The 24,408-nt window shown below is 36.1% G+C and overlaps 2 protein-coding genes across 3 annotated transcripts in view; one reads left to right on the top strand and one right to left on the bottom strand.

Moving 5' to 3' along the window:
* RBM12B (RNA binding motif protein 12B) overlaps positions 1-12,534 on the top strand; it is a 26,785-nt gene extending 14,251 nt beyond the window's left edge. For both annotated transcript variants that reach the window (XR_007148749.1, XR_007148748.1), the window contains 2 exons: positions 2,171-2,279; positions 10,416-12,534. The gene's annotated coding sequence lies outside the window, so the exon portion shown is untranslated. The remainder of the gene's footprint in view (positions 1-2,170; positions 2,280-10,415) is intronic.
* The window catches only part of CIBAR1 (CBY1 interacting BAR domain containing 1), a 27,654-nt gene extending 3,257 nt beyond the window's left edge, over positions 1-24,397 (bottom strand). Inside the window, exons 1-7 of the mRNA XM_047842951.1 lie at positions 24,229-24,397; positions 23,444-23,678; positions 20,276-20,344; positions 19,221-19,322; positions 15,935-15,940; positions 14,639-14,743; positions 5,366-5,479 (exon numbers count right to left, since the gene is read on the bottom strand). Of these exons, the coding sequence (XP_047698907.1) occupies positions 5,366-5,479; positions 14,639-14,743; positions 15,935-15,940; positions 19,221-19,322; positions 20,276-20,344; positions 23,444-23,678; positions 24,229-24,254 (657 nt within the window). The 5' untranslated portion in view covers positions 24,255-24,397. The remainder of the gene's footprint in view (positions 1-5,365; positions 5,480-14,638; positions 14,744-15,934; positions 15,941-19,220; positions 19,323-20,275; positions 20,345-23,443; positions 23,679-24,228) is intronic.
* Between the last annotated feature and the right edge of the window lie 11 nt (positions 24,398-24,408).

Here is a 24,408-nt window from a genome sequence, read left to right as displayed (position 1 = left end):
TTTAAAGATGAAAGCTATAAAGTTTATTTGAACCAGGTTAAGATGCTGATGGGTTCTGAAACCATCACTTGAGAGCTTTTGCTGAGGAGTTCCTTCCCTCAAAGTGGATGCTCCCAAGTAGAGAGGCTGCAAGTCATACCTTTGATTCTTTGTCTTCTCCCTGTCTTAACTCTTATCAATTTAACTTCATCGCAGTAGTCTGACAGTACATCATTTCAGAGTAAGTTGGAGCCACTGTGATTTATGGATTATAATCTCACTGGACTCTGAAACACCTTTTGTCAGTTTTTTTTATCCTTAAGGCAACAGTTCCAAATACCACTCTCTTAAGCCTATCTATATTTTTTGTCTTCCCCCATTTCTCTAATATATAAACTGGTAGGTAATGTTGTCAGATGTGAATTTCTTCAACTTCACTCCCTTTTTCCTCAACTCTTTACCCCACCCCTTTTATTTAATGTCATCTGAGTCTTTCCAAGGTGCATATTTCCTATATCTAAGACTTCAAAAAAGAAAAACCTTCTTTTTCCACAGGTTCCTTCCCCTCAGCAAATAAGCTCAAGATCAATTTTTTTTTTTAATTCAAGATATAACTTTACTCCTTAACTTCTCAAATATTCTCCTTCATCTCCATTTGTCAAAAAAACTACAAGTGGGCTTTCACTTTCCACTGAAATTGCTTTTGCCCCAAACCACCAAAGTCATCTTTGATCCTCCCTGGCCTTGTTATGAAACTTCTTTTCCAGGTATGCCATCTCTAAACTCTTTTCATGTGCTAGCTGCCCTATTTCTTCACATCTCTTTTTTTACTGCTTATACCTTAAATATTTTTAAAGGATTTCCCTTAGGCCACTTTTTTTTTTTTTACCCTTTTCTCTGAAGATCTTATCTATATAGTGTTTAATGGCTATCTTTCAACCAATTTTCTATAGGCTCTCTTCTGATAGCCATACTTAACATGCCTAACTACTTCTGTTCTAGACCAACCATCTAGTAGAACTCTGAGATGATTGAAATGCTTGCTGTTTAAACAGGCTACATGTGGCTACTACCCCTTGAAATGTGGTTCATGTGAATGAGGAACTGAATTTTTAACTTTAGCCACATATGCCTAGGGGCTACTGTGTTAGCGTAGTTCTATATTCACCTTTACAATGATAGATGTTACGATACATTGAGTAGACCAAACTATAATCCTAGGCATTCTCCCTAAATTTCTCATCTGAGGCACTTCTATTTTAATTTATTGACTCTGCACATCTTTCTTTGTAGTTTACTTAGAATTATCTTACTGAAACCAAAGTATGATTATTAAAACACTTTGTGGCTCCTCCCTACCTAGAGTCCAAATACTGACACCCAAGGCTTAACATTACTCAAACCTACTCATCACTCTTCACCTCTAGCCTATTTACCTATATGCAGAATATGTTATACTCTGCCTTTGCAATGCTGATTCCTCAGCCTAGAATTCCAGCACACTCATCAAGAGCCAAGTCAAATGCCATCTTCTGCTTTCTCCTATTCTCTAGTCAGTAGCGCTTACTGTTTATACCTCAATACAGCTATCATTTCATTGTTCCGTAATTATGTTATCTATCTCCAACACTAGTGCAAGGAGCCCCGTTTTATCTTTGCAACTCCTCCCAGCTTAAGATTGTAACATAAAGGAATGTTAACGACGTGTTTTGGGGAAAAGAAACTCAAAACTAAGGGATTTCTCTATGCATTTCTTTAAACCTTAGAGAAGTACAAGACACAAAAGGAGCGAAGAGGTGAAACTTAAACTCAAGAGGTGAGACATGTTTTAGGACAATTCAGTCATGCTAATTAGGTTATTTAACATGTTACTGAGGATCCAATTATGTTTTCATGCCAGTTAAGGAAAACATATCCTGGTATGATATAAGAAACGGATGTAAGGAACACGTATCCTGGTATAAGAACCATTAATCAAATGGTATTTGGCAGGGATGTATTTTTGTTAGAACAACATTCCTTTTTTAACTGTTCTAGAAAAGATGAAGTTAAAAGTGGGAAATGGAAGACAGTATACACCCATGGGATAAAAGTCTAAACCAGCTACGTGTTAAAATTAATCTCTTAATGCAAAACAACAGGTTTACAGGAATGTTTATTGGCAATAATGCATTTCCCAATATGGTCCAAGATCTCTTCTAGGAGTGAGTCTCAAGATGCTCTGAAGTGACTGCACAGAGGTGATCTTTTGAAGGGGAAAATGAGCCTGACAATGCTTTTTTATGTGAAGAACAAATAAGGTAAGATGGTTTGTGATATAACTAGATGCCTAACCGCAAAAAAAATTAGCTGTTGCCAGAATAAGTCTCAGCAGTCCTTGTAAAGCATGAAGTATTTAAGAAGAATAGCAAGTTATTTCTCTGTCCCTGTCTACATATTTTCTCTACTTGTTCCGAAGAAATCCTGTATGTAAAAGATTCTTTTTCTTCTTGGTACCAGTTTCATAGAATTTTACTTTCCCTGGTCCCACAACTCTCCCTAGTCTGCTTCCTTCTCTCCACAATTGCTGTGTGGCAGAACACTAACGGCTTCTGCCTATAGTTCGTTATGCCTCAGGACCTCTGTGTATCTGTGTCCTTTGCCCTACAGGTGTTGCCAGGCATCCTACGCGTCCCTCAGACTTCTAATTAAGAAATCATTCTTTGATTCGCCAGACTATTTAGAATCCTCACAGCACACTATATTTTTTCTTTACAGGACTGGTCACATTATAAAACTTAAACAGTTACACAGTACAGGCATACTTCATTTTATTGCACTTCATTGTGCTTCACAGAGACTCTTTTACAACTTAAGGGTTTTGTGGCAATGCTGCTTCAAGCAAGTCTGTCAGTGCCATTTTTCCAACAGCATTTGCTCACTTCGTGTCTCTGTGTCACATTTTGGTAATTATTAACAATATTTTAAACTTTTTCATTATTATTACCTGTCTTAAGGTGACCTGTGATCAGTGATTATGACTCACTGGAAGCTCGGGTGGTTAGCATTTTTTAGCAATAATATATTTTCTTTATGTACACCTTTTTGCTTTTTGGATCTAATGCTGTTGCACACTTAATGGACTATAGTATATAACACTGTATGTTAACTGTGCTGGGATTAAAATAAAAGACTTAAAAAAGTAGACTACAAGTATAGTGTAAACATAACTTTTATGTGCACTGGCAAACCTACAAATTCATTTGACTTGCTTTATTGTGATGTTCCTTTTGTTGCACAGGTCTGGAATGCTATAATATCTCTGAGGTATGCCTGTATATTTTTTAAATGTCTGAACTCTATGGTAGATTTTTAAATCTTTGCTTTGACAACTCAGACCTTTTCTAACTTATAATACTAAATCTTCAGAGTGATGCCTGGCATATAACAGGTGCTCAATAAACAGTTGTTGAATGAACATTTTATGAGGTAAATACTAGATCTCCATTTGAGAGATAAGGAAGCTGAAGAATGAAAAACTTGCTCAATATTACCCCATTAGAAAGTAGGAACGTTGATACTCAAAAACGTATCTACCACACAGCTCTGAGATCCTGGGTGTTTTATGAATCTCTCCTCCCACGAGCTATTTAGCTAACTGATTAAGAATACTGGTAAGGGAAGTGGTGTGACAGAATAAACTAGCTAGGACCTCTGGAATGAGAAAGAAAATCTTGGGGTTCAAAGAGATTGAAGGAACTTTAGTAAGAGTTAACAAATGGCATGTCAGAGGCATTAGAAAAAGGAGAATGAAGATACTTCTAAACAGGACTCCAGTCTTCTAGGAAAAGTAAGGGATCAGTTTTGAACCTACCACTCAGTGCAGTGTTTTTCTTGCAGGGAATGGTGCTTATCACACTCATCAAGAACCACACTAATCACAGTATAGAGAGGATAAAAACAGTGTCTGTAGTCAGGACTTTTGGGTTTGGCTTCCAGCATTATTAGTTATGGGACCCTTTGGGAAGTTTCTTAATCTACTTCTGCCTCAGTTTCCTCTTCCATAGAAAGGAGGACAATAAATACTTTTGTCAAAGTTGATGGGAGGATTAAAATATAATTAAAATGCATAGATCAGTAGCTGTCCAAAGTAATCGCTATATATAAACATTTGCTATTTTATTATTTTACAAATGACAGATAAAAGCTTGATCTGTTTTTTAAAAGATAGGACATGAAAGGAGTAAAAATTAAGAAACCTTAGCTATAGTAATTGGAAGGAAGGGAAACTTAGGAAGCCATCTATTGATAGACAATAAATAGAAATATCATGTGTGCATAACTGATATAAAACTAAGATGAGATTTTGACATTGGAAAACATATGTACACATATTAAAACATGTATCCTTCTTCATTTTAGTCAAACTGTTATCTGATTTTATGAATTAGATTTCCTGGAACCAGTGGAGTAGTGGGAAAAGAAGGCCCAGGTGAACTCTTTATGGATAGTTAGTTAATAAATAAACAACTGGGGGAATCTTCAAAATTGTCAACTGGCAGATACTCCCAAATTCTATCACTCATTAATAGAGAATTCTGGTTATATCTTGAGATTATCTGGTCTTTTTCACTTCTACTATAGAGATAATATGGACAAAGTCTGTGTGTAATATTTTATCTATTTCAGCAAAAATACTTTTGTGCCTTTATTCCTCCCTTTAAAAGGTAAGAGGGTTGGACAGTTACTCTTCAGATGTGCTTGTTGAAGCCAGGCTGTGATATTTAGATGCTCTAACATTAGTTGGCTACTTGCATTTGCATCTAACTATCAGTACAAAGCAAGCCTTATTATAAACCTACACTTATTTCATAGCATACTGATTAAATCACACAAAACTGGTGAGAATCCTGATTCTGCTGTTTACTAGCTAAGTGGCTGTGGTCAAGTTAAGTTACTTAAAGCCTCTAAACCTGTTTCTGTAGTTATAAGATGCGAATAACCACAGCACCTACTTCATAGGATTCTGAGCAGTGAATGAGAAAATGCATGTGAAGCTTTGGGTATTCTGCACAGCATAAGCAATCAAATGTTAGCACTAATCAATGTGATGGTTAGCACACTTAAGTGACTTACATCACCAGTCAAAATGATACAGTATTTCAAGTAATGGCCTTATTAACTAGCTGTTAATAAATTAATTCTTGGAACTTTACCATGGTGAATTTGTTAAGTTAAAAATACATAATGAGAAAAACATAAAAGTTGAGCTATTTGGGACTGCACACAGTAACACGAGCCATTGTAGTATTCAAACTTAAGATATTTTTACCCATACAGATTAATGCTTTCTTTTAAATATTTCCATCTTAAGAGAAGAACTTAACTTAGATAGATATAGTCCTACCTCCAAATCTTCTTCTTCATCAATCTTTTGTATGTTTTGGTAGGCAGCAGTATAGACCTCTAAAGCTTTGCCATGAAATAACATTTCAATAGTGATAAATTCTGAAAATATAGTCTAAAAAAAAAAAAAACACAAAGATTTGAATTTAAACAATCATATGAATTTGTGAATTTAGTAAATTTATTCCTTATTATTGTTTTTGCATTTTATGAAATACAGAGATATCTCTTTTTCCACAGGGCACATCAAGTATAAAAGATAATGGGAATAAAAATAGTTGAAAAGACTGTAGCACAACGTTGAAATTATATAAAATATTTCTTATCCCACCATTTAATTTCCTCCTATTTTTTAATAAGTCAGTTCTTTGTATACCTTGTAATTGATATTTGTGATAAAAAAAAAGATCTGACTAAAATGTATACCATATGTACTCTGTTACCATATGTCTCTAAATATTAGATAAAGCAGGTCAGTTCTAAACCTGATATTTTAGTAACTCCAACTGATGTTGAAACAACAGTATGTCTTTTTAGACAGGAATTCTATCCCATCATATTTCTGTGTGTTACTTGTATTCTCTAGCCACAAAGGACTTACTTGGTAATTATACTGCTACTACTGATAATAGCACCATGCATTTGTGTAGAGCTTTTCCAGTTTACGAATACATGACTTGCCTCCTGTTGCTCATAGCTAGAATGTTGTGACTTGGGTCTGATTCTTCAAAGGTTATAGCTCTTGCTTATTGTACTGTGCTCTTCTTGCTGGAATCCATCATTTCCTTCACAAATAAACTATGCATGTAAACTCTATGGAGCATGATGACAGCTTACAACAAGGAAGATAATGAGCTAAGAGAATGAATGGAGATGTGCATGTTGATTTAAGCAGGGGTGAGAAAATCGGTAGGTAAGGAAAGGATACAAACCAGAAAAGTTTTCAATAAAATAGGATCTTATCCTTTTGTTAATTATTTTGTCTCTTATCAAAATAAAAAAATCAGAGCACTAATATAGAGAGGAGTGGACAGAATAAGGTAGAAAGTACCAAAGCATTGTCCTTAAGGGGCAAGAGAAAAGAGATGGGCTACAACAGACAAGAGTCAAATACCCATTTCTCTTTGTTGCTGCTCTCCTGTGTTAGTCATCAAATAGGAGTGGCCCTGCACTTTGGAGGACAGTGTTATAGGTGTCCCTTAGTGTCCTGTGATTTTTTTTTTTCTCCTTCATGTCCATTCTTTCTTCCTTAAGAATATTTAAGGGAGTACTGATAGGCTTCTGATTACTACTCGATGGAAACAGATCAGTAGTTGAAAGTATCCCTTCTGGCCTAAAAAGACTGGGCTCTGGGACAAGACACAAGTATGACTAACAGTGACCCTTACTGTCACTTCATATAGGTCACAGAGGGTTCTGGTATACTGGAATGGCAACTGACTAATAAGCGGTATTATGACCAAGAATCTCTAGATACCCAAGAACGAAGTCGCTTTTGATTAAGACTGGCACTTATTCACTTAGTTGTCCGTCTTCCTAAGATAGCAGTCTAGCTAGAAAGGAGTCAAGTGCCCTTAGGAGTGTGAAAACTCCAAGAGGGAAAACAGCAGAACCAGAAGTCAATGATATGCCAAAACACTTAAGATTCCTACTTGGTTCTTGGTCTGCAGCTCATTTTAGGCAATGGGAATAATCAAGCAGAGGTTTACAACTTTCCTTCTGAATCTTAAATTTAGAGATTTTCTACATTTACTAAATAAAGAACTATGTAAAAAAATATAGACATAGCTTGACTTTCTTTTTATTCAAGGCTGTTACAGAAATTTGTTTTCATTTATTTAGGTTTAATGTTTCAGCTAAGTACAGTAGAGAATCAACATTTTACAATGTTACACAGTGCACTCTCTTTTTTAGTTTTTCTTTTTTGGGTATTTATAAATCATCTGTTTACTTACGTGGATCTATTATGTGGAGAGAGAAGATAAGGTATTTGCTTTATCCTATAAAAGTACTTGAGAAATAAAGTAGCCTCAAATAAGGGAATTAAGCTTAATCAGTCAAGTGAGTTAGGTATTTACTCCTATTTTTAAATATTTCTACAAGTGGACATTCTAAATCTTTACCATAGACTGTCACACTATTTAATAACTAGTGAAATCCAAATACTTACAACCTTATTACACCTAAATCAGTAGATTAGGCTTAATTCAAATCTATTCCACTGTGGTAACTTTGTGGCATATGCAAACATTTCAAAATAATTTAAAACATTTTTCAAGTATTTGAATATAGTTATTAAATTTCTGATGGTCAGAATCTCTGAATGTGTCATCTCTGAACTAACAATTTTTTAATACTAGCATTTTATAGGATTTACATTACCCTTAGCTCATAAGTGAGCCCTGAAAAATATGTAGATACGTCTGTCACTGAAGAAAGCTACATTATTTTTGTTTATTCATGTCCTCTGATAAGAGAATCTACTGCATTCTCATTTTAAAAAACACTGATCAACTTTGAGTCTGTTACCACTTTCCAGTCTCAATTTAGTTTCAATTAATATAAGTACTTTACAAATTCTCTTTAATCTATAAATGGCTATAATTTACCATGTGGAAGGTGGGGGGGAGGGAATCACTCTCAGGTTTTGTGATACTTTGGTTTAATCCTTTATGGTTTGAACTTTTATTTCTTGACAAAACCTATATTGTAACACCTAAATAAGACGAGACTGGCCCTACTGATTTTTTATACTGTTTATTTTTCTGTCAAAAACCATAATGGGAAATCAGAAATACTGGTAATCTAGTATCCCAGACTTGGAATTTTTGACCTAAGAGTTATGAAGCCTGAAGATTATCATAGAGAGTTATATCCCTGAGTATAGCGAGGAGGGAATACTGCCAATTATACTTTTTTTTTTCTAGTTAGAATTTCACAAAACATCTGAAGATCGGCAGAAGGAAGGAGAATAATAGCAAGGAACAGAAAAGTTAGGTGACACCTAGTCTTAAGAAGAACATAAAAAGCATGTTTTTGAAATTAAATAGTTTCAGTGAATCACCAGAAGGGTGGTGGAACTTTTTAGGACCCAATCATACTTAGAAATAATTTTCCCCAAATAAATTTAGCCTAACTTTCAGTGATCTCATGTAATCTTATCTCCAGTGGGTGAGTATCATCAGGGACAGACGCATTAATGAGTTATTTTTTTTTCCCCTTTTCAATTTTATTTTGTATGACTAGAGGGCAATTTGGGCATGTACTTAATTTTTACTGGTAGGAGATGGGGGAGCTAATCTGAAATTCTCTATTGACAAGTATTCTGTAAAGCAGGATAGTATATAGGAGTTAAGATTATGGGCTCTGGATTAAGATAAATGTGGGTTCCAATCATGACCGAACATAACAGTTATATAATATAAGCAGTTTATCTGTACTTTTCCTTAATTTTTCTCATCTGTACAATGGGGGATAAGAACAGTATCAAACTCATAAGTTTGGGGGTGAAGGATTAAATGAGAGAATCCAAGAAAAGGTATAGTATGGTGACTGACTTAGAGTAAGTGCTCAATACAAGTTAGCTATTTTTATCACTCAAGAAGTAAACTTGCTAAGTTAGAAAATGTTCCTTATGTTCATATTAAAGCCTCTACCTGGTTTAATTAGCAAGCAACACTTTTAACAAAAAAGTCATGAAAGGTCTGACTAATAACATTTTGGCAAATAAAGGGGAAATAATGACTCCAGAGTAGAGGCTATTCAATAAGTGATGCCAGGAGAACTTTTATCTACTTGAAAAGAATAAAGCTAGATATCTACCTCATACCATATGCAAAACACAACTGCCAGATAAAATGTTTAAATATTTAAAATATTTTTAAAACTTACAAATACTACAAGAAAATATAAGCAAGTATTTACAATCTTGAGGATGAAAACAACCTTTCAAACATGACACCAAGTATGAAACCAAAAAAGAGATCAACAGATCTGGCAACAAACATAAAACTTTATGGCACAAACACACCATAAACAACAAAATGGGAAAATACATTTGCGACATTTCTCTTCAATATAAAAGGTTAATTCTCTCAATATAAGGATTTTTTTACAAATTAATAAGCAAACTGCCAACACTCAATAAAAATATAGGCTAAGGACAAGTGTGGGTAATTTACTAAAGAAGAAATAAATGTATTATTAAATATATGAAAAAATATTGTCTTAATAGTAGTAAGTGCAAATTAAGATTACACCGATTTTTTTCACCTATCAGACTAATTATTAAAAAGACTTCTACTCATCATTGGTATACTGGGTTGCTCATGCAGGTTTTATAGAAATGTAAACCAGTTAAAACTTTGTGGGCAGGAGTTTAAAGCTTTGTGGACAGAAGGTATCAAAATTTAAAGGGTATATGCTCTTTGAATCAGAAATACCACTCTGTTAATTTATCCCAAAAGAACTGGATCAGCAAAAAGCCGAATGTTTAATGATGCAATGAGATCTATACCTGCAAAAATAATGTTGATATCACCAATAAGGACTGGTTAGATAAAGTAATATATATCCATAGCAAAAACTGTGAGGATACCAAAAGGATGATACACATCTGTTTCTTAGCAAATGTCTGTGATATATTAAATTTTAAAAAGAGATGCTACATATAGTGTGGTCCACTTAAATATAACTGTATAGGGGTAATGATATTACCTCCCTCATAAAGATGTTGTGAGGAGTAAGTGAGTGTATCCACATAAAATGCATAGAATATGTGACATAGTCAACGCCTAAGAAATATTTATTATCCTATCTCTTGTGTATATGTACATAGAAAAAAGTTGTAATGACATAAACCAAAATGCTAATTTATTATTTCTCAGTAGTAGGATTATTATACTTTCTTAATAGTTTCATGCAGAAAATTTATGGTTATTTTATATTTAGTTATAAGAAAAATAAAGCTATTAAAATTAAATTTAGAAGATGTTTCTTGTTCATGTCAGCTACTTTGCCACATACTGAATTCCTGTTCCTCTCTGTTCCAGGAGTGACCCCCTGTTTAAGATCCTTTTTGTAGGCCTGAAATTCCCTTGACATTCACCATGTAACTGATGATTTTTCCTATTATATGGGAAACAAATGGGATTGTGATTTTTCATCCACATTCTGTACTCTTAAGTTCCATACCAACTTTTCTCAAGCCAATTTTTTGCAAGGTTCCTGTGAAGTCTTTATCTAAAAATTGTGCTACCTTGCTGATTAATTGTGCTACTTTTGATGCTACCAAAATTCAGATGGACTTGTCAGTTAAACCTACCTCCCACACAGTTGTACAGTAATCAGCAGTGCTCACTCATTTCTGCCCCCAGAGAGGTTAGAGGAGCCAGAAGTTCTGCCCCCATCTGAACCAGTAGCCTGATAAAAGGTAAGAATAAGAATGTTCTAGGTTTGTTTCTCCCAAAATTATGAGTGGCAGCAACGATTTTTACTTTTCCAAGAATTTCTATCATAAACAGAAATGTAAGACATGCTAAAATCAACATAGGGGGGCAGTAGTGTCACTCTTTTTGACTTGTGTTTGAAACTTCTGGGATTTGTGCATCCCTCTTTATCATAAAAGATCTCAAATGAGGCCTGACTTGGAAAAGAAACAATTTGATAGTGATGAGGAAAGATGTATAAAATGGAGATTCAGAACCCTAACAGAGTTTAATTTTGACCTCTGGAACTCATTTCTGGAAGTTTGGTAGATCGTGGGGGGGTCTGTATTTAAAGTGTAGGTTGTCACAGATGATATATATCTTGTATGTAGAAAATCTTAAGGAATCTACTAAACTATCAGCACTAATAAATGAATTCTGTAAGGTTGCAGAATACAGGATCAGTCTGCAAAAACTGATTATGTTTGTGTGCATTTGCAATGAATAATCCAAAAATGAAATTAAGTAAACAATTCCATTTACAATAGCATGAAGGATTATAAAATACTTAGGAAAAAGTTTGAGAAAAGAAACACAAAAATGTATCCTCTGAACACTATAAAATGGTTAAAATAAACTAAGGAATACTTAAATAAATGGAAAAATATCCCTATGTTTATGGCCTGAAAAAATTAATTGTAAGATGGCAATACTCCCCAAATTCATTTACAGAGTTGATGCAATTCCTACCAGAATCCCACCTGACTTCTTTATAGAAACTGAGAAGCTGATTCTAAAATTCATATAGAATTACAACAGATCTAGAATAGCCAAAACAATCTTTGAAAAGAAGAAAGTAGAACTTATACACCCTGATTGTAAAATTCATTATAAAGCAATGCTAATCAATGTAGTGGTACTAGCATAGGACAGACCTATAGATCAATGAAAGGCAAAGTTCAGAAACAAAACCATGTCAACTGATTTTTACCAAGGGTTCCAAGGCTATTCAATGGAAAAGAATAGCTTCTTCAACAAATGGTGCTTGGGCAACTGGACAGTCACATGCAAAAAGATGGAAGTTTAACCTTCAGCTCACACCATACATCAAAATTAATTCAAATGGATCAAAGACTTAAAAGAACTATGAAAACTATACAACTGTTAGAAGAAAACAGGAATAAATCTTCATGATCTCAGATTCGGCAATGGATTGTTAGATATGACACTAAAAACACAAGCAACAAAAGAAACAAATATATTGACTTCAAGCATAAAAACTTTTCTGCTTCAAGGAACACCATGAAGATAGTGAAAAGAACCCTAAGGATGAGAGAAAATAATTGCAAACCATAGATCTGAAAAGGGACTTGTATCCAGAATAGATAAAGAACTTTTACCACTCAATAATAAAAAGACAACCCAATGAAAATATGGGCAAAGGGTCTGAATAGACATTTCTTCAAGGAAGACATACCAATGGCCAATAAGCATTAGCAGGGAAATGCAACTCAAAACCACAATGACCTACTATTTCACACCCACTCGGATGGTTGTCATGAAAAAGTCTGATGAACAGCAAGTATTGGTGAGGATGCAAAAAAATTTGAACCTAATCTTGAAGCCCCTTTGGAAAACAGTCTGGAAGTTTCTCAGATGAATACAGATAAGGTTATACCATATGATGCAGCAATTCAATTAGATGTATACCTAATAAAAATGACAATTTATGTCCATACAAAAACTTGTATATGAATGTATCGTTAATCACAATAGCCAAAAGGTAGAAACCACCCAAGTGTCCGTTAATGGATGAACCGATAAACAAAATGTGGCAATACTCATATAATAGAATATTTGGCCATAAAAAGGAATGGATTATACTCATAGGATACATGTTATGACATGAGAGCATGTATATAGCTAATATACACATTTGTATATAAGTATAGTTAATAATGAAAACATTACGCTAAGTGAAAGAAGCCAGTTATAAAAACCATGTCATGATTCCAGTCACGTGAACTGTCCAGAGTAGCCAAATCCATAGAGACGTGAGATAAGTAAGTGATGGTTGCTTAGGGCTGGGGTGGGGTGGGGTGGGGTGGGGTGGGAGGAGCAGTGAAGTACTAGGTCTTACTTTGAGGTGATAACAATGTTCTAAAATTGAGTGGTGATGATTACATATATCACAACACATTAAAAACTACTGAGTTGTACATTGTAAGTGGGTAAATTGTGTGGTGTATGAATTATATCTCAATTTTCTAAAAAGTAGGTTTCTTCCTGTCTAGCACTTTTGTGACCACCAAGAGCCTTCCAAGGGCATGATACAGTAGGTAAAGAGAAAGCTTGGAAGCCCTTCTCTGTGCACCCTCCACTGTGCAGTCTCTTTCTATGTCATAATGCTTCAGAAAATCCCAGGTACTTGGAATTGCAGTTGGGAATTCTGCATTCACTGTCTCTGCCTGTTCTGTAACTGGTGGTCACTCAGGGAATTAAAAACACATGTAGAGGTAGTCTGCCCCTGAAGTGAGCCCAAAGATCAGAGACACAGATTGCCATGTGTACAAGGAAATTTTGCAGGCATGAGGATCAGCGGGAGAGAGGAATCAGACTGCCATCACTGAAGAAGCCTTAAGTGGCAATGGAATCGAGCATACCTCACCAGTCTTCATTCTCATTGTTCAGGTTAAAGCTATTTATTTTAATAATCCTCTTTCCTTTCTCCCTCAATTTATGAGATGATGTCAGTGACTGTAAAATGTTATATCCTGCCCACACTCTCCCACCTCAGTAAATGGAGTTTGTCTCCTCTATTAAATGAGATGGTCTTCATGAGCAGTAATCTACCATTACAAAGCAGAGTGCAAAGTGAATTGAGAGGCTTTAAAAAAGGGTTTTGGTCTTCAGGACCAAACCAGAGACTTTTGAGCATGGTTATCAGAAAAAATCAAAGTTCTGAAATCCTTTAAAACTGTAACGGGGAGAAAAAGGTACAAATGAATGTTGTTTCGTGGACTGTAAAGAGGAATGATATAATTAAATGGCAGATAATTTTACTGATCAGAACGTAACTTTTGAAAGCAAGATGTTTTCTTTGTTAGTAGTTGTAAAATGACAAAAGTATTTTTCTTTAAAGCCTTTTTCTCAGAAAATTTGCAGCAAGCCAAAACACATCCAATAGATTACTTGTTTTAAAGGACATAATATGGTCATAAGCAATCCTCCAAATCTCCAAATGCATATGAAAAAGTCACTGAAGACTTCTGAAGTCTATGATCTGAAAGATGTCATATCTACTGGTATGTTGCAATAAGATAAGGCAATTCTTATGACACTGTATCATGGTGGATGCAAATTTATGTGGTTGGTTACTCTTGCTATTTTTTTATGTGATAATATCTAGTTACTAGAGAGCATTTAATGAGTGTATTATAATGGAAAGCACAGATTTTTAAAATACATAATTGGTTTATAGTTTCAGATTTTTGGCTATGATACTTTGGGTAAATTACTTTCTATCTTTGCTTAAATTTTATATAATGTATGGATAACACCACCTCATTCTTATGAAGTTGCTATAAAGAGAATTCATATAAAGTGCCTGTAACAGCACTGGATGCACAAAAACGTAAGAAATGTTAGTTTCCTTTGATTAAATAGAAATGGAGTAAGTTGAATATCTGAGGAAATAGGAAAATATCATCTGATATATTTTTATTTATAGTACCTTTTCCATATAGACTATGGGCTAAAAAAATCAGCATTAAAATTTTTCATACATTTAAATAAACAAAAAATAACATTAGAAAACATGTTGCAGACTTTAACAGTTACTTTATTACCTTTATATCCTTTATTTTCTGCTTTTCGAAATTGTCAATGGTTTCCTCCAGATGACGAGTTGTTCGGGTAGCATCCATTGTAGCTCTCTGCAATTCAGTTTCTGCCTACAAAAAGTATTCCCCAACCAAAGATATAAAACAGTTCAAGTTAGAATCCATTCAACTGAGTCTAAATGTTACAATTGCCCTATTGGCTTTTCGGCGTAATACTGTAAACTGTTCAAGAATATATTTTACCACATAAAATGATCTATATAATAAGCATGTGCAGAATAAAGAACTTTAAATCTATTAAATGACATGATTCCTGACCTCAAACAAAAGAAAACGTAACTCCCCTTTCTTCCTACAAAATCATTTTTTTCCCTATATCACCCTTGGGCTGTTTACTGTAAAACAATTTTCTATATTTTCTACTCCTTTCATCTGTTTTACCATCTGTGCCATTTATCATTCTGTTCTTTTCTCATTCTTTCCCCTTTAGCCCTTTATTTTCCAAAAAAGGATGGACTTGTGACTTAAGTATTTTAAATTTTCTAATTCTCCAAATGCATTAAATGTTTCTAATCCTGTAATATCCTAATCAGATATAGAAGAATGTACACTACAGATCTTTATTTCAGCGTGGGGTGTATTTATACATTCTTCTTATAAGCTAATCATATTACACTGTTACCATTTAGTTAATGCTTATTACAAAAAATATATACCAGTAAGTAATAAATTAGATGGCAACTTTAACGCTTTACTTCATATACTGTAATGACAAGTACTCATACAATCTAGATCTGTAGTGTATAATCAATATGGTGGCCAGTAGCCACATGTGGCTACTGTAAGATTTAATGATTAAAAAACTACTTCCTCATTTGGTTTAATTGCATTTCAAGAGCTCAACAGCCATATATTGCTAGTGGCTACAGTACTGTAAAGTGCAGAACATTTCTAATCTACTCATGTATTTCACTTAAAAAAGCATTTCTTACTTTAGAACTGTAGTTGCCCAAAAATATTTAAAAGATTTTATTACTAAGCAGTAGAGGTTTTAAAAAACATAGCTTAATTTTTGATTAAATTCTAATACAGTTTTGTTTCCTGTATTAGTAGTATATTTACTCAAAAGTATCAAATATCATCATTTAATAATCCATGGAAAAATGTGCATTTGTCATCAAAGTTTAGTGACACGTACTATTTTGACATTTAGCCCTTGCTTTTTCAAGAAAATGTATAAATTGAAGTAAGTAAAAGAGTTTACTATAGGGATCCATCTCGACACACCACTTTATTACCCACCTGTGACTGAAATTTTTCATAAAGGAAAAAATACATTTCAAAGAGAACAATTATTTTTAGTAAATTAGAATCATATGCTCATTGAGTTATATAAACTTGCAATCAGATTATACATTAATTATAATTTTATATTGATTATGTACTCTTACATTTAGAATAACTCATGGGGCACCTGGGTGGCTCAGTCGGTTAAGTGTCTGACTCTTGATTTCAGCTCAGGTCATGGCCTCACAGGTTTGTGGCTTCGAGCCCTGCACCAGGCTCTGCGTCGACAGTGCAGAGTCTGCTTGGGATTCTCTCTCTCTCTCCTCTCTCTCTGCCCCTCCCCCACTTGCAGTGTCTCTCTCTCTCTCTCTCAAAAATAAGTAAACAAACTTAAAAAAAGAAGAATTTAGAATAATTCAAGTACATGATTTTAAGATGCTAAGAATTTTGGGGCGCCTGGGTGGCGCAGTCGGTTAAGCGTCCGACTTCAGCCAGGTCACGATCTCGCGGTCCGTGAGTTCGAGCCCCGCGTCGGGCTCTGGGCTGATGGCTCAGAGCCTGGAGCCTGTTTCCGACTCTGTGTCTCCCTCTCTCTCTGCCCCTCCCCTGTTCATGCTCTGTCTCTCTCTGTCCCAAAAATAAATAAACGTTGAAAAAAAAAAAATTTAAAAAAAAAAAAAGATGCTAAGAATTTAAAAATATAGTCATTATACGTATGTGTACATTTGCCATAAGGGAGTAAAGTTTTTTAAAAGCATACAAACTTCTAACTTTTTTTTTTTAAGTTTACTTATTTATTTTGAAAGAGAGTGCAGACACATGTGCAGGAGAGGCAGAGAGAGAATCCCAAGCAGGCTCTGTGCTCACAGCAGTGAGCCCAATGCAGGGCTCAATTTCACAAACTGCAAGATCATGACCCTCAGCTGAAATCAAGAGCCCGAGGCTTAACCAACCGAGCCACCCAGGTGCCCTGGGCTTGCAATTTTTAAAAATATAACTGTATCACAGGAAATTCAAAAGTAAAATAGAGTTCCTTTGTAGATTAGTATGAAAAAATTTCGAACAGTTATGTGATGCATGTTAACCTTCTAATGAGAATATTCAAGAAAACTAATTTCTTAATAGTATTACATGCGACTCACGCAATTCTTGTGACTACTTCCTTCTGATTATGTCTTTGCCCTCTCCAGTTACTGATAGTTTCAAATTAAAAAATTTTTTTTTGATTTGGACAGATAGGTGGAATTGGCTAAACCAGGAAAAGAGTGGGGAAGCAGAGGCTACAGCTGGGACACCTGTGTTTTAATCTTCCCCCACCCTCCACCAACTAATATTCATTTCTGAAAGTCTCAGATCTTTTCACTCAGGCACAGCAACTCACACAAAGTTAACACAGCTATTTTTAACAAAAAAGACATAGGTTTCTATTTCTTGTTTTTGTTTTGTTTTTTCGGAAAATTCTTCAAAATCCTATAATGTATCAATTTGAGTAGGAAATGCTTTTTATTAAAACACTATGAGGGTGCCTGGGTGTCTCAGTCAGTTGAGCATCCGACTTCAGTTCAGGTCATGATTTCACAACCTGTGAGTTCAAGCCCCCCGTCGGCCTCACTGCTGTCAGCACAGAGCAGGCTTCAGGTCTTCTGTCCCCTTTCTCTCTGTTCCTCCCCCTGCTCATGCTCTCTCAAAGATAAACATTACAAAAATAAAATAAAAAAATAAAATACTATGACACAACTCTGTGAGTTAGAGGTATCAGTATATTTAATGAAACTAGCCATTAGTGCAAAATGGCTTATAAAATGGTGAGCCAGACTGGTGTTTTTCAAACTGTGTCATAGGAAACTTTTTCCAAAGCCACCCAGGGCCTTGCAGGATGAGCAAGCAGACAGAGCCCTGAGATTCTTCTTTATCCCATCCTCTTATATCAGAGCCACTCCATGTTTTTTACATATTGAACTTTAACATGCTTGCTTTTGAATTATCAGATGAATTTTAAGGGTCCATCCTAGTAAATACTCTATTATGCTATGATTGAATATTTTTATATTTATATTGAATACATTTGTATATAGATTGTCCTTTATTTTCTAGTCTTAGGTTGTCAAAATCCACTCACTTTTCCAGTGAGCATATCAATTCACCTATAGCAGTAATTTATTCCATTGTTGCATTTATTTCCCCCAATGTGAACCTAGCGACCAGTTTCATCTACAGTATAAGACTGCCTCCTCCACAGCAGTGTTTACAACAGACCATCTAAGTCAGAAACATCTTTGTCTTAGAAATGTTCATTTCTGTGTTGAATCTCCACACTGATACCCATGATTCAATCCTACCAACCACTCGGGATTCCAGATGTGACATTTTTCTGCCTTTATGTATTCTCCTCCAAACAAAACAAAACAACAAAATTTTGATCTCTCGCTTCTTAAAATCTGGATAACCTGGTCTCTCTGCCTTAGTCCCTAGTTGGCAGTCATAAATTTTCCACCATTCTCTGGTTTTTCTGACTTGCTTAAAATCCAGATTCTATAATCTAGTTGGTAAATCTTAATCCTCAACTAGATGTTTCTGTTCCAGCCCTATGGCTGCCCATTTTTGTTTACTACAAGGTTGGGCTTATGTACCTTTGGTCCAGAGGAAGGAGGACCGCGCAACTGGTGTAGCCCCAAATTATTGCTCCAGGGGTTCCCCTCAGGGATGGAGGTGTTATGGAATCTCAAATGCCCCCAATAGGGGCACTCCTAATTGGCTGAGCTAGGGCGGTAAAAACCTTCAGGAAGCAGGAAGGAGACACAAGGAATGGGAAAAAGAGGCAGGGGGATAAATTAGTACTCTCTATACAATTGCACCTATTCCAATGGTTGGCAATTAGCCAGGCACTATTTTATTTAGTCATGAACAAGGTACATTCTACCTTAAGTAACAGTCATTCTTAACAGAAGATCCTTGTCACAGTTGATAGTCCTATCTAGATCCTTTTGTGTCCAGCTAAGGACTTCAATTGTATTCTAGAACCTCCTGAGGGTCTTTGGCTGGTAGTCATAATTGTGGTTTCACACTGTTGTTGTTTTTAAAGGTGAAGGGGATTATACTGGGGAAAAATGACTTTTCCTTTTCAAAAGCAGGGCAGTTGATTTCTATAATGAGAACTTGTAAATGCATAGGTTTCTTTACAACCTTTATATTCAAATTTTCTGCACATTTAAGAGTAGAAATGCATAATTTCCATATATATTTACTTTTGTACGGCATACCTTACAAAACATTTTTTTAAAGATCAAAAGTCAAAGGATACAATAACATGTCGATCAGATGGGTTTCGCTGTCGTGTTCTTTCTAACTGAGTTAACTGTTTAGCTTCTCGATTCCTTGCTGTTAATGTTGCTTTGAGGTCATCCTGAAAAGAGGCATTTATGATTAATACAAATCTCTGATTTAAGAAGTAATATATACACACTCTGTTTTAAGAATGGGAAAACACTCCTTGTTTGGTCCAGGTATCATTACCACAGGAATTATTACTACTGCAGAATCAGTGTGTGTGAGTGTGCCTATGTATGTGTGCATTTCTTTAATATCCTCTAAAAATAATGGTACAGGCAAGACAATTTTAATACGAACCTATAACCATTATATATAATGTTATATATAGAGAGAATTTTGACTGTGGTAGTAGTTACATGTGTATACACATTTGTCAAAACTCAATGAACACTTAAAACAGAATTTTACTGCCTGTAAATTATACCTCAAAGTTGATTTAAAAAACAGAACTTGGGATGTAACATGCGGTATGGAGACTATAGTTATTAACCCTGTATTGTGTATTTTAAAGTTGCTTAAGAGTACATCTTAAAAAGCCTCATCGCAAGAAAAAAAGATTTCTAACTATGTATGATGATGGATGTTAACTAGACTTTTGTGATCATTTCACAATGTACACAGATACTAAATCACTGAAACTAATATGTCTCAATAAAAAAATAGAGCTTTGTCTTAGTCACTTTTGGTCTACCTGTTATTGCCTACTTTAAAATAAAAAAATATAAACTTAATATAAACTTATATTCATTTAGTAAAATAAGCTCTGTCCATATATTCTTCATGACTATAAATATTAAATATTTTTAACTTTCTATAATAATGTTTTATGTTGCTATAGTTTACTTAGTAAACTCACTAAAAATATCTCACTATTCTCAAAGTTCTAAGAAATGATGCTTCATAAAATGTGTGAAAAGAACTGTGTAACTATTACGTTATACTTTTTATTAAGAGGACAATTGTTGGAAATCTCATCCTCATTGCCACAATACCTAATAAATAGTAGGAAAAAATGAATTTACTTACTCGTTTCATTTTTACAATGGTTCCATAAGCTTTCAAAGGTTCAACTACTTTGGCTTCAAGTCTTTCAACCTATTGAAAATTATTATAAAATATAACTGAAAAGAAACACAGACATATCAAAATTTAAATTCGGAAATAAAACCTGTGCTATTTAACCTAAACATAATTACTATACAGAGTAATGTTTTAAGATGTCACAGTTTATCTTTATAAAAAAGCATCACCAGAAATTGATAAAACTCAGAATCGAAACTCAAATACAATAAAAACTATTAAGTTGCAGAGGAACAATAAAAGCAGAAAAGTACCTCGTATACAATATGGCAAGAAGGTGTCTCAGGTTTCTAAGAAGCTTATCTCCGCCACACAATCATCTCTCTATTACTTTTCTACCTCACAGTTGCTTTTGGGTAAGTCTCAAGACCTCTCAAATTTTAGTACTGCTACCATTATCAGTGTGTTTAGCACAGTGTTGGATATTCTACATATATTATCTCCAAAAGTAATAGTCCAACTTTCCAGATAAGAAAATATATTATCTCCAAAGTAATAGTCCAACTTTCCAGATAAGAAAATTGAAGCTGAAAGCTACAGCATATTGGAAAAATTTTAAATGACACAAATCCTCAAAAGCAGAAAAAGCTTATAGACCACTGCATTAGCTGCAATTCTTTTCTGGGAAGCCTTTTGTAAACTACTAAAGCTTGAAGAACAAGATAAATGGTCTCAGTGTTGCTGAACTGTCAAACTGCATGGTTGATTTTTTATTTAGAATTAAACTGTTTTTCTTGGGGCGCCTGGGTGGCTCAGTCAGTTGAGCAGCTGACTTTTTTTTTTTGGAGCGGCTGACTCTTGATTTCATCTCAGGTCATGATCCCAGGATCGTGGGATCTAGCTTCATGTTAGGCTCATTGCTGAGCATCTGAAGCCTACTTAGGATTCCCTCTCTCTCTCTCTCTCTCTCTCCCCCCCTCTGCTGCCTCCCTTGCTTGCAATCTCCCTAAAATTAAAAAAAAAAAAAATTGAACTGTTTTTCTTAAACATTACAGTTTTTATCTCATTTTGAGTAATTACTTTCTTTAATTAATAGTGCTAGTGGAAGGCACTGAAAAAGGTTTTATAAAGACATATATAGGGGTGCCTGGGTGGCTTAGTTGGTTAAACATCCAACTCTTGATCCCTGCTCAGGTCATGATCTCATGGTTCATGAGATGGTTCATGAGACTGAGCCCCAAGTCAGGCTCTGCGCTGACAGGGAGGAGCCTGCTTGGGATTCTATCTTTCCCTCTCTCTCTCTGCCCCCCCCCCCCCGTGCTTGTACATGCACACACACTTTCTCTCTCTCTCAAAATAAAATTTAAAAAAAATCCAAAACTTTAAAGGCAAATATATATGTATAGTATAAGAAAAATAACTCTTGGACAATAACATTTTCTTTATCAGGACAAGTAATACAAGATGACATTATTGTTCAAAATGAACATTATTTTTGGAGGAGGAAGAAGCCTTTTTAAAAAAATGTTTATTTATTTTGAGAGAGAGAGAGAGAGAGAGAGAGAGAGAGAGAGCGAGCACATAAGGAGGGGAGGGACAGAGAAAGAGGGAGACAGAATCAATCCCAAGCATGCTCTGTGCTGTCAGCGCAGATTCCAATGCAGGGCTCGATCTCAAGAACTGAAATCATGACCTGAGCCGAAATCAAGAGTCAGAACTCTTGAAACTGACTGAGCCACCCAGGCGCCCCAGGAAGAAGGCTTTTTTTTGATGATGTATGTTTATATAGTCAGTACTTTACATTTCATATTGGTTTTTCTATAAACAAAATGTATATGAATGCTTCACTTTAAAAGATTTTAGGAAAATGAAACAAACCAAGTTCTCATTGAGTAAATATTAGGAATCCTAAAATCAAAACCATGAATACTCTGAATAGTTTAGTCTATACCATTTTGAATAATCCATACACTGATTATGCAGTGCAAGGATTATCTTAAGTCTTGTTTCTGTTCTCCTTTTTGTTGCCTACCTTTTGTTCATGGTTCATTAGCACCTCCACCATTTGGGAAGCAGGGGAAATAAAAAAGGAGAACAAATGTAAATCAATTCACTTTGCTATTTGATAAATAGCATAGAGGTTTTCTAGAAAGGGGCACTGAAATTACTGTCTTAACATGGGAATTCAGGGTTATCAGTGAGTGTAAATAAATAATTTTTGAACACTAAGTCCCCAGTTATGTTTAACTGAGAGTTGGGTGTTTATTATAGAAGACTATCCTATGACAAGAACTCAACTTTTCCCAAAAAGTACCCCCAAATCTAATCACTACTCAAATTTCCGTTTGGATCGCAAATGTAGGTTCAAAGATCGTTCTCTTTGTTTTTGTGAGTTTTTTTGATAATTGAAATTACTGGATTAGGCTTCTAAAAAGTACCAAAAGCACTGATGAGAAGAGTCCAAGAGAAGCAATGTGGCTCCTAACTTGGCAATTTTCTGACAGTAAACCTGTATCTTGAAACCGAAGATAAATGTAAGTGAAAGTGCTTATGAGGTTTTAAAGGTAAAAATGGACTTTCATGAAGAAAACAATTACAACACCATCTTCTTCCCTCCTTTCCAAACCAAAGCAAAAAAACCAAAGCCACTCCATAAAGTCTTACTAGTTTATATCTATGATATAAATCAGCAAATCACTGCTGCTTTTTTTTTTTAATCAATGAAATACCAGTCCACTTTGCAGAGCACTGAAGCAGCAAAGATCTCTTGTCCAATTATTACTTATTCACTCGTATTACCACTCTCAACATCTTCCATCTCCAGACATACTTTAAAATATACTTACGTGCACACAAGACACAAGTCATGCTCCTTTTCTTTCCCATGGGTACTATGTTTACTACCCCCTGTAAAGAGCCACCCCTTGGCCAAATGAAGTGGGGAAATTCAGGACTTCAGAACACCCTAAAGTTTAGTTTGAAAACGGTAAAATCACAAATCACAGGAAGCTTCCCTTTAACAGACTCACACAATGTTACATGAAATGTACGTTTATCATCAAGTGTGTGGTCGCCACTGCAGTTAGGTGGATTACAAGTGGAAGTCTTCACGGTTCCTTCATCCACTACTTCAGGGCTCATTCATAACAATGACGCTGTGACCTCACTCCATACCTCTGCTTGTCGATAATCCTGAAGTTTGGCAAACTCCTCGGCAAAGTTTTTCAGGCCCTGCTTTAAATTTGGGGTCTCTGTGGAGGCATACACGTTGATTTCATTCACCAGTAGGTCTGCTTTGTCTCGCAGTCTGGCAGTTTTCCGCACATAAGCAGCAAAGATTTGGCACAGCTCTCCGAAATGCTTCTCCACATTCGTGACAGCATCTTGCAGTTGTCTGGTTTGAGCGTCCCTAGAGAAAAAGATGACACAAAACGCAAATCATTCTCATCAGAGATGAAAAGGCTTCATCTCCGCGTTAATTTGATATGCAAACATTCCCGGGGCGTTTTGCGGCTTCGAAGGAGCAAACCATCAACGATCCCACCACCTCCCGAGGCGGGTTCCCCTCCTCTAGGTCCCCATGTCGGGGCCTGGCCTCAACACCCCGACAGTGCGGGCGCACGGAGAGGCCAGGCTGTGGCCTGGCCGCGCCGCCGCGGGGTGGCGGCTGCTAGGGCTGCCGCTCGGCGCGGCGCGGCCTGGGGGCCCGGCTGCCTCCCTGGCGTCTGCACCGCCCGGGCAATACCGGGCCCGGGGAGCGTGGTCTCAAGATCCACCCCCGGCCTCCGGGGCTCGCCGCAGCCCTGGGAAGTAGGCCCCAGATCGCAGCGGGGACGGGCCAGACCCCGGCCCAGGGTCGAGATTTGGCACGGAGGCCCCGGAGAGAGAGGCTCCGCTTCCCCCACCCGAGCCCTCGTGTGTGGAGGGGCCCTGGCCAGCCGAGGCCCCGGGGCTGTTACCGGTTTTCCAAGCTGCGCCTCAACATCTTGCCTTGCGCACGGCCGGGGACCCCGGGCTGGGCCCAACGACCTGGGCTCGGAGGCGCCCGAGCGTGCGCCGGGGCGCGAGCCGCCGCCTCCCGGAGCCTGAGAACCCGCCCCGCGCGCCGCCGCGCCGGCCCCGGCGTTTCTACGGCAACG

The sequence above is a fragment of the Prionailurus viverrinus genome, chromosome F2, assembly GCF_022837055.1.
Source record: "Prionailurus viverrinus isolate Anna chromosome F2, UM_Priviv_1.0, whole genome shotgun sequence".
Classification (NCBI taxonomy): Eukaryota; Metazoa; Chordata; class Mammalia; order Carnivora; family Felidae; genus Prionailurus; species Prionailurus viverrinus.
The sequence above is the reverse complement of the archived record's forward strand: the minus strand, read 5'-3'. Positions and strand labels throughout refer to the sequence as shown.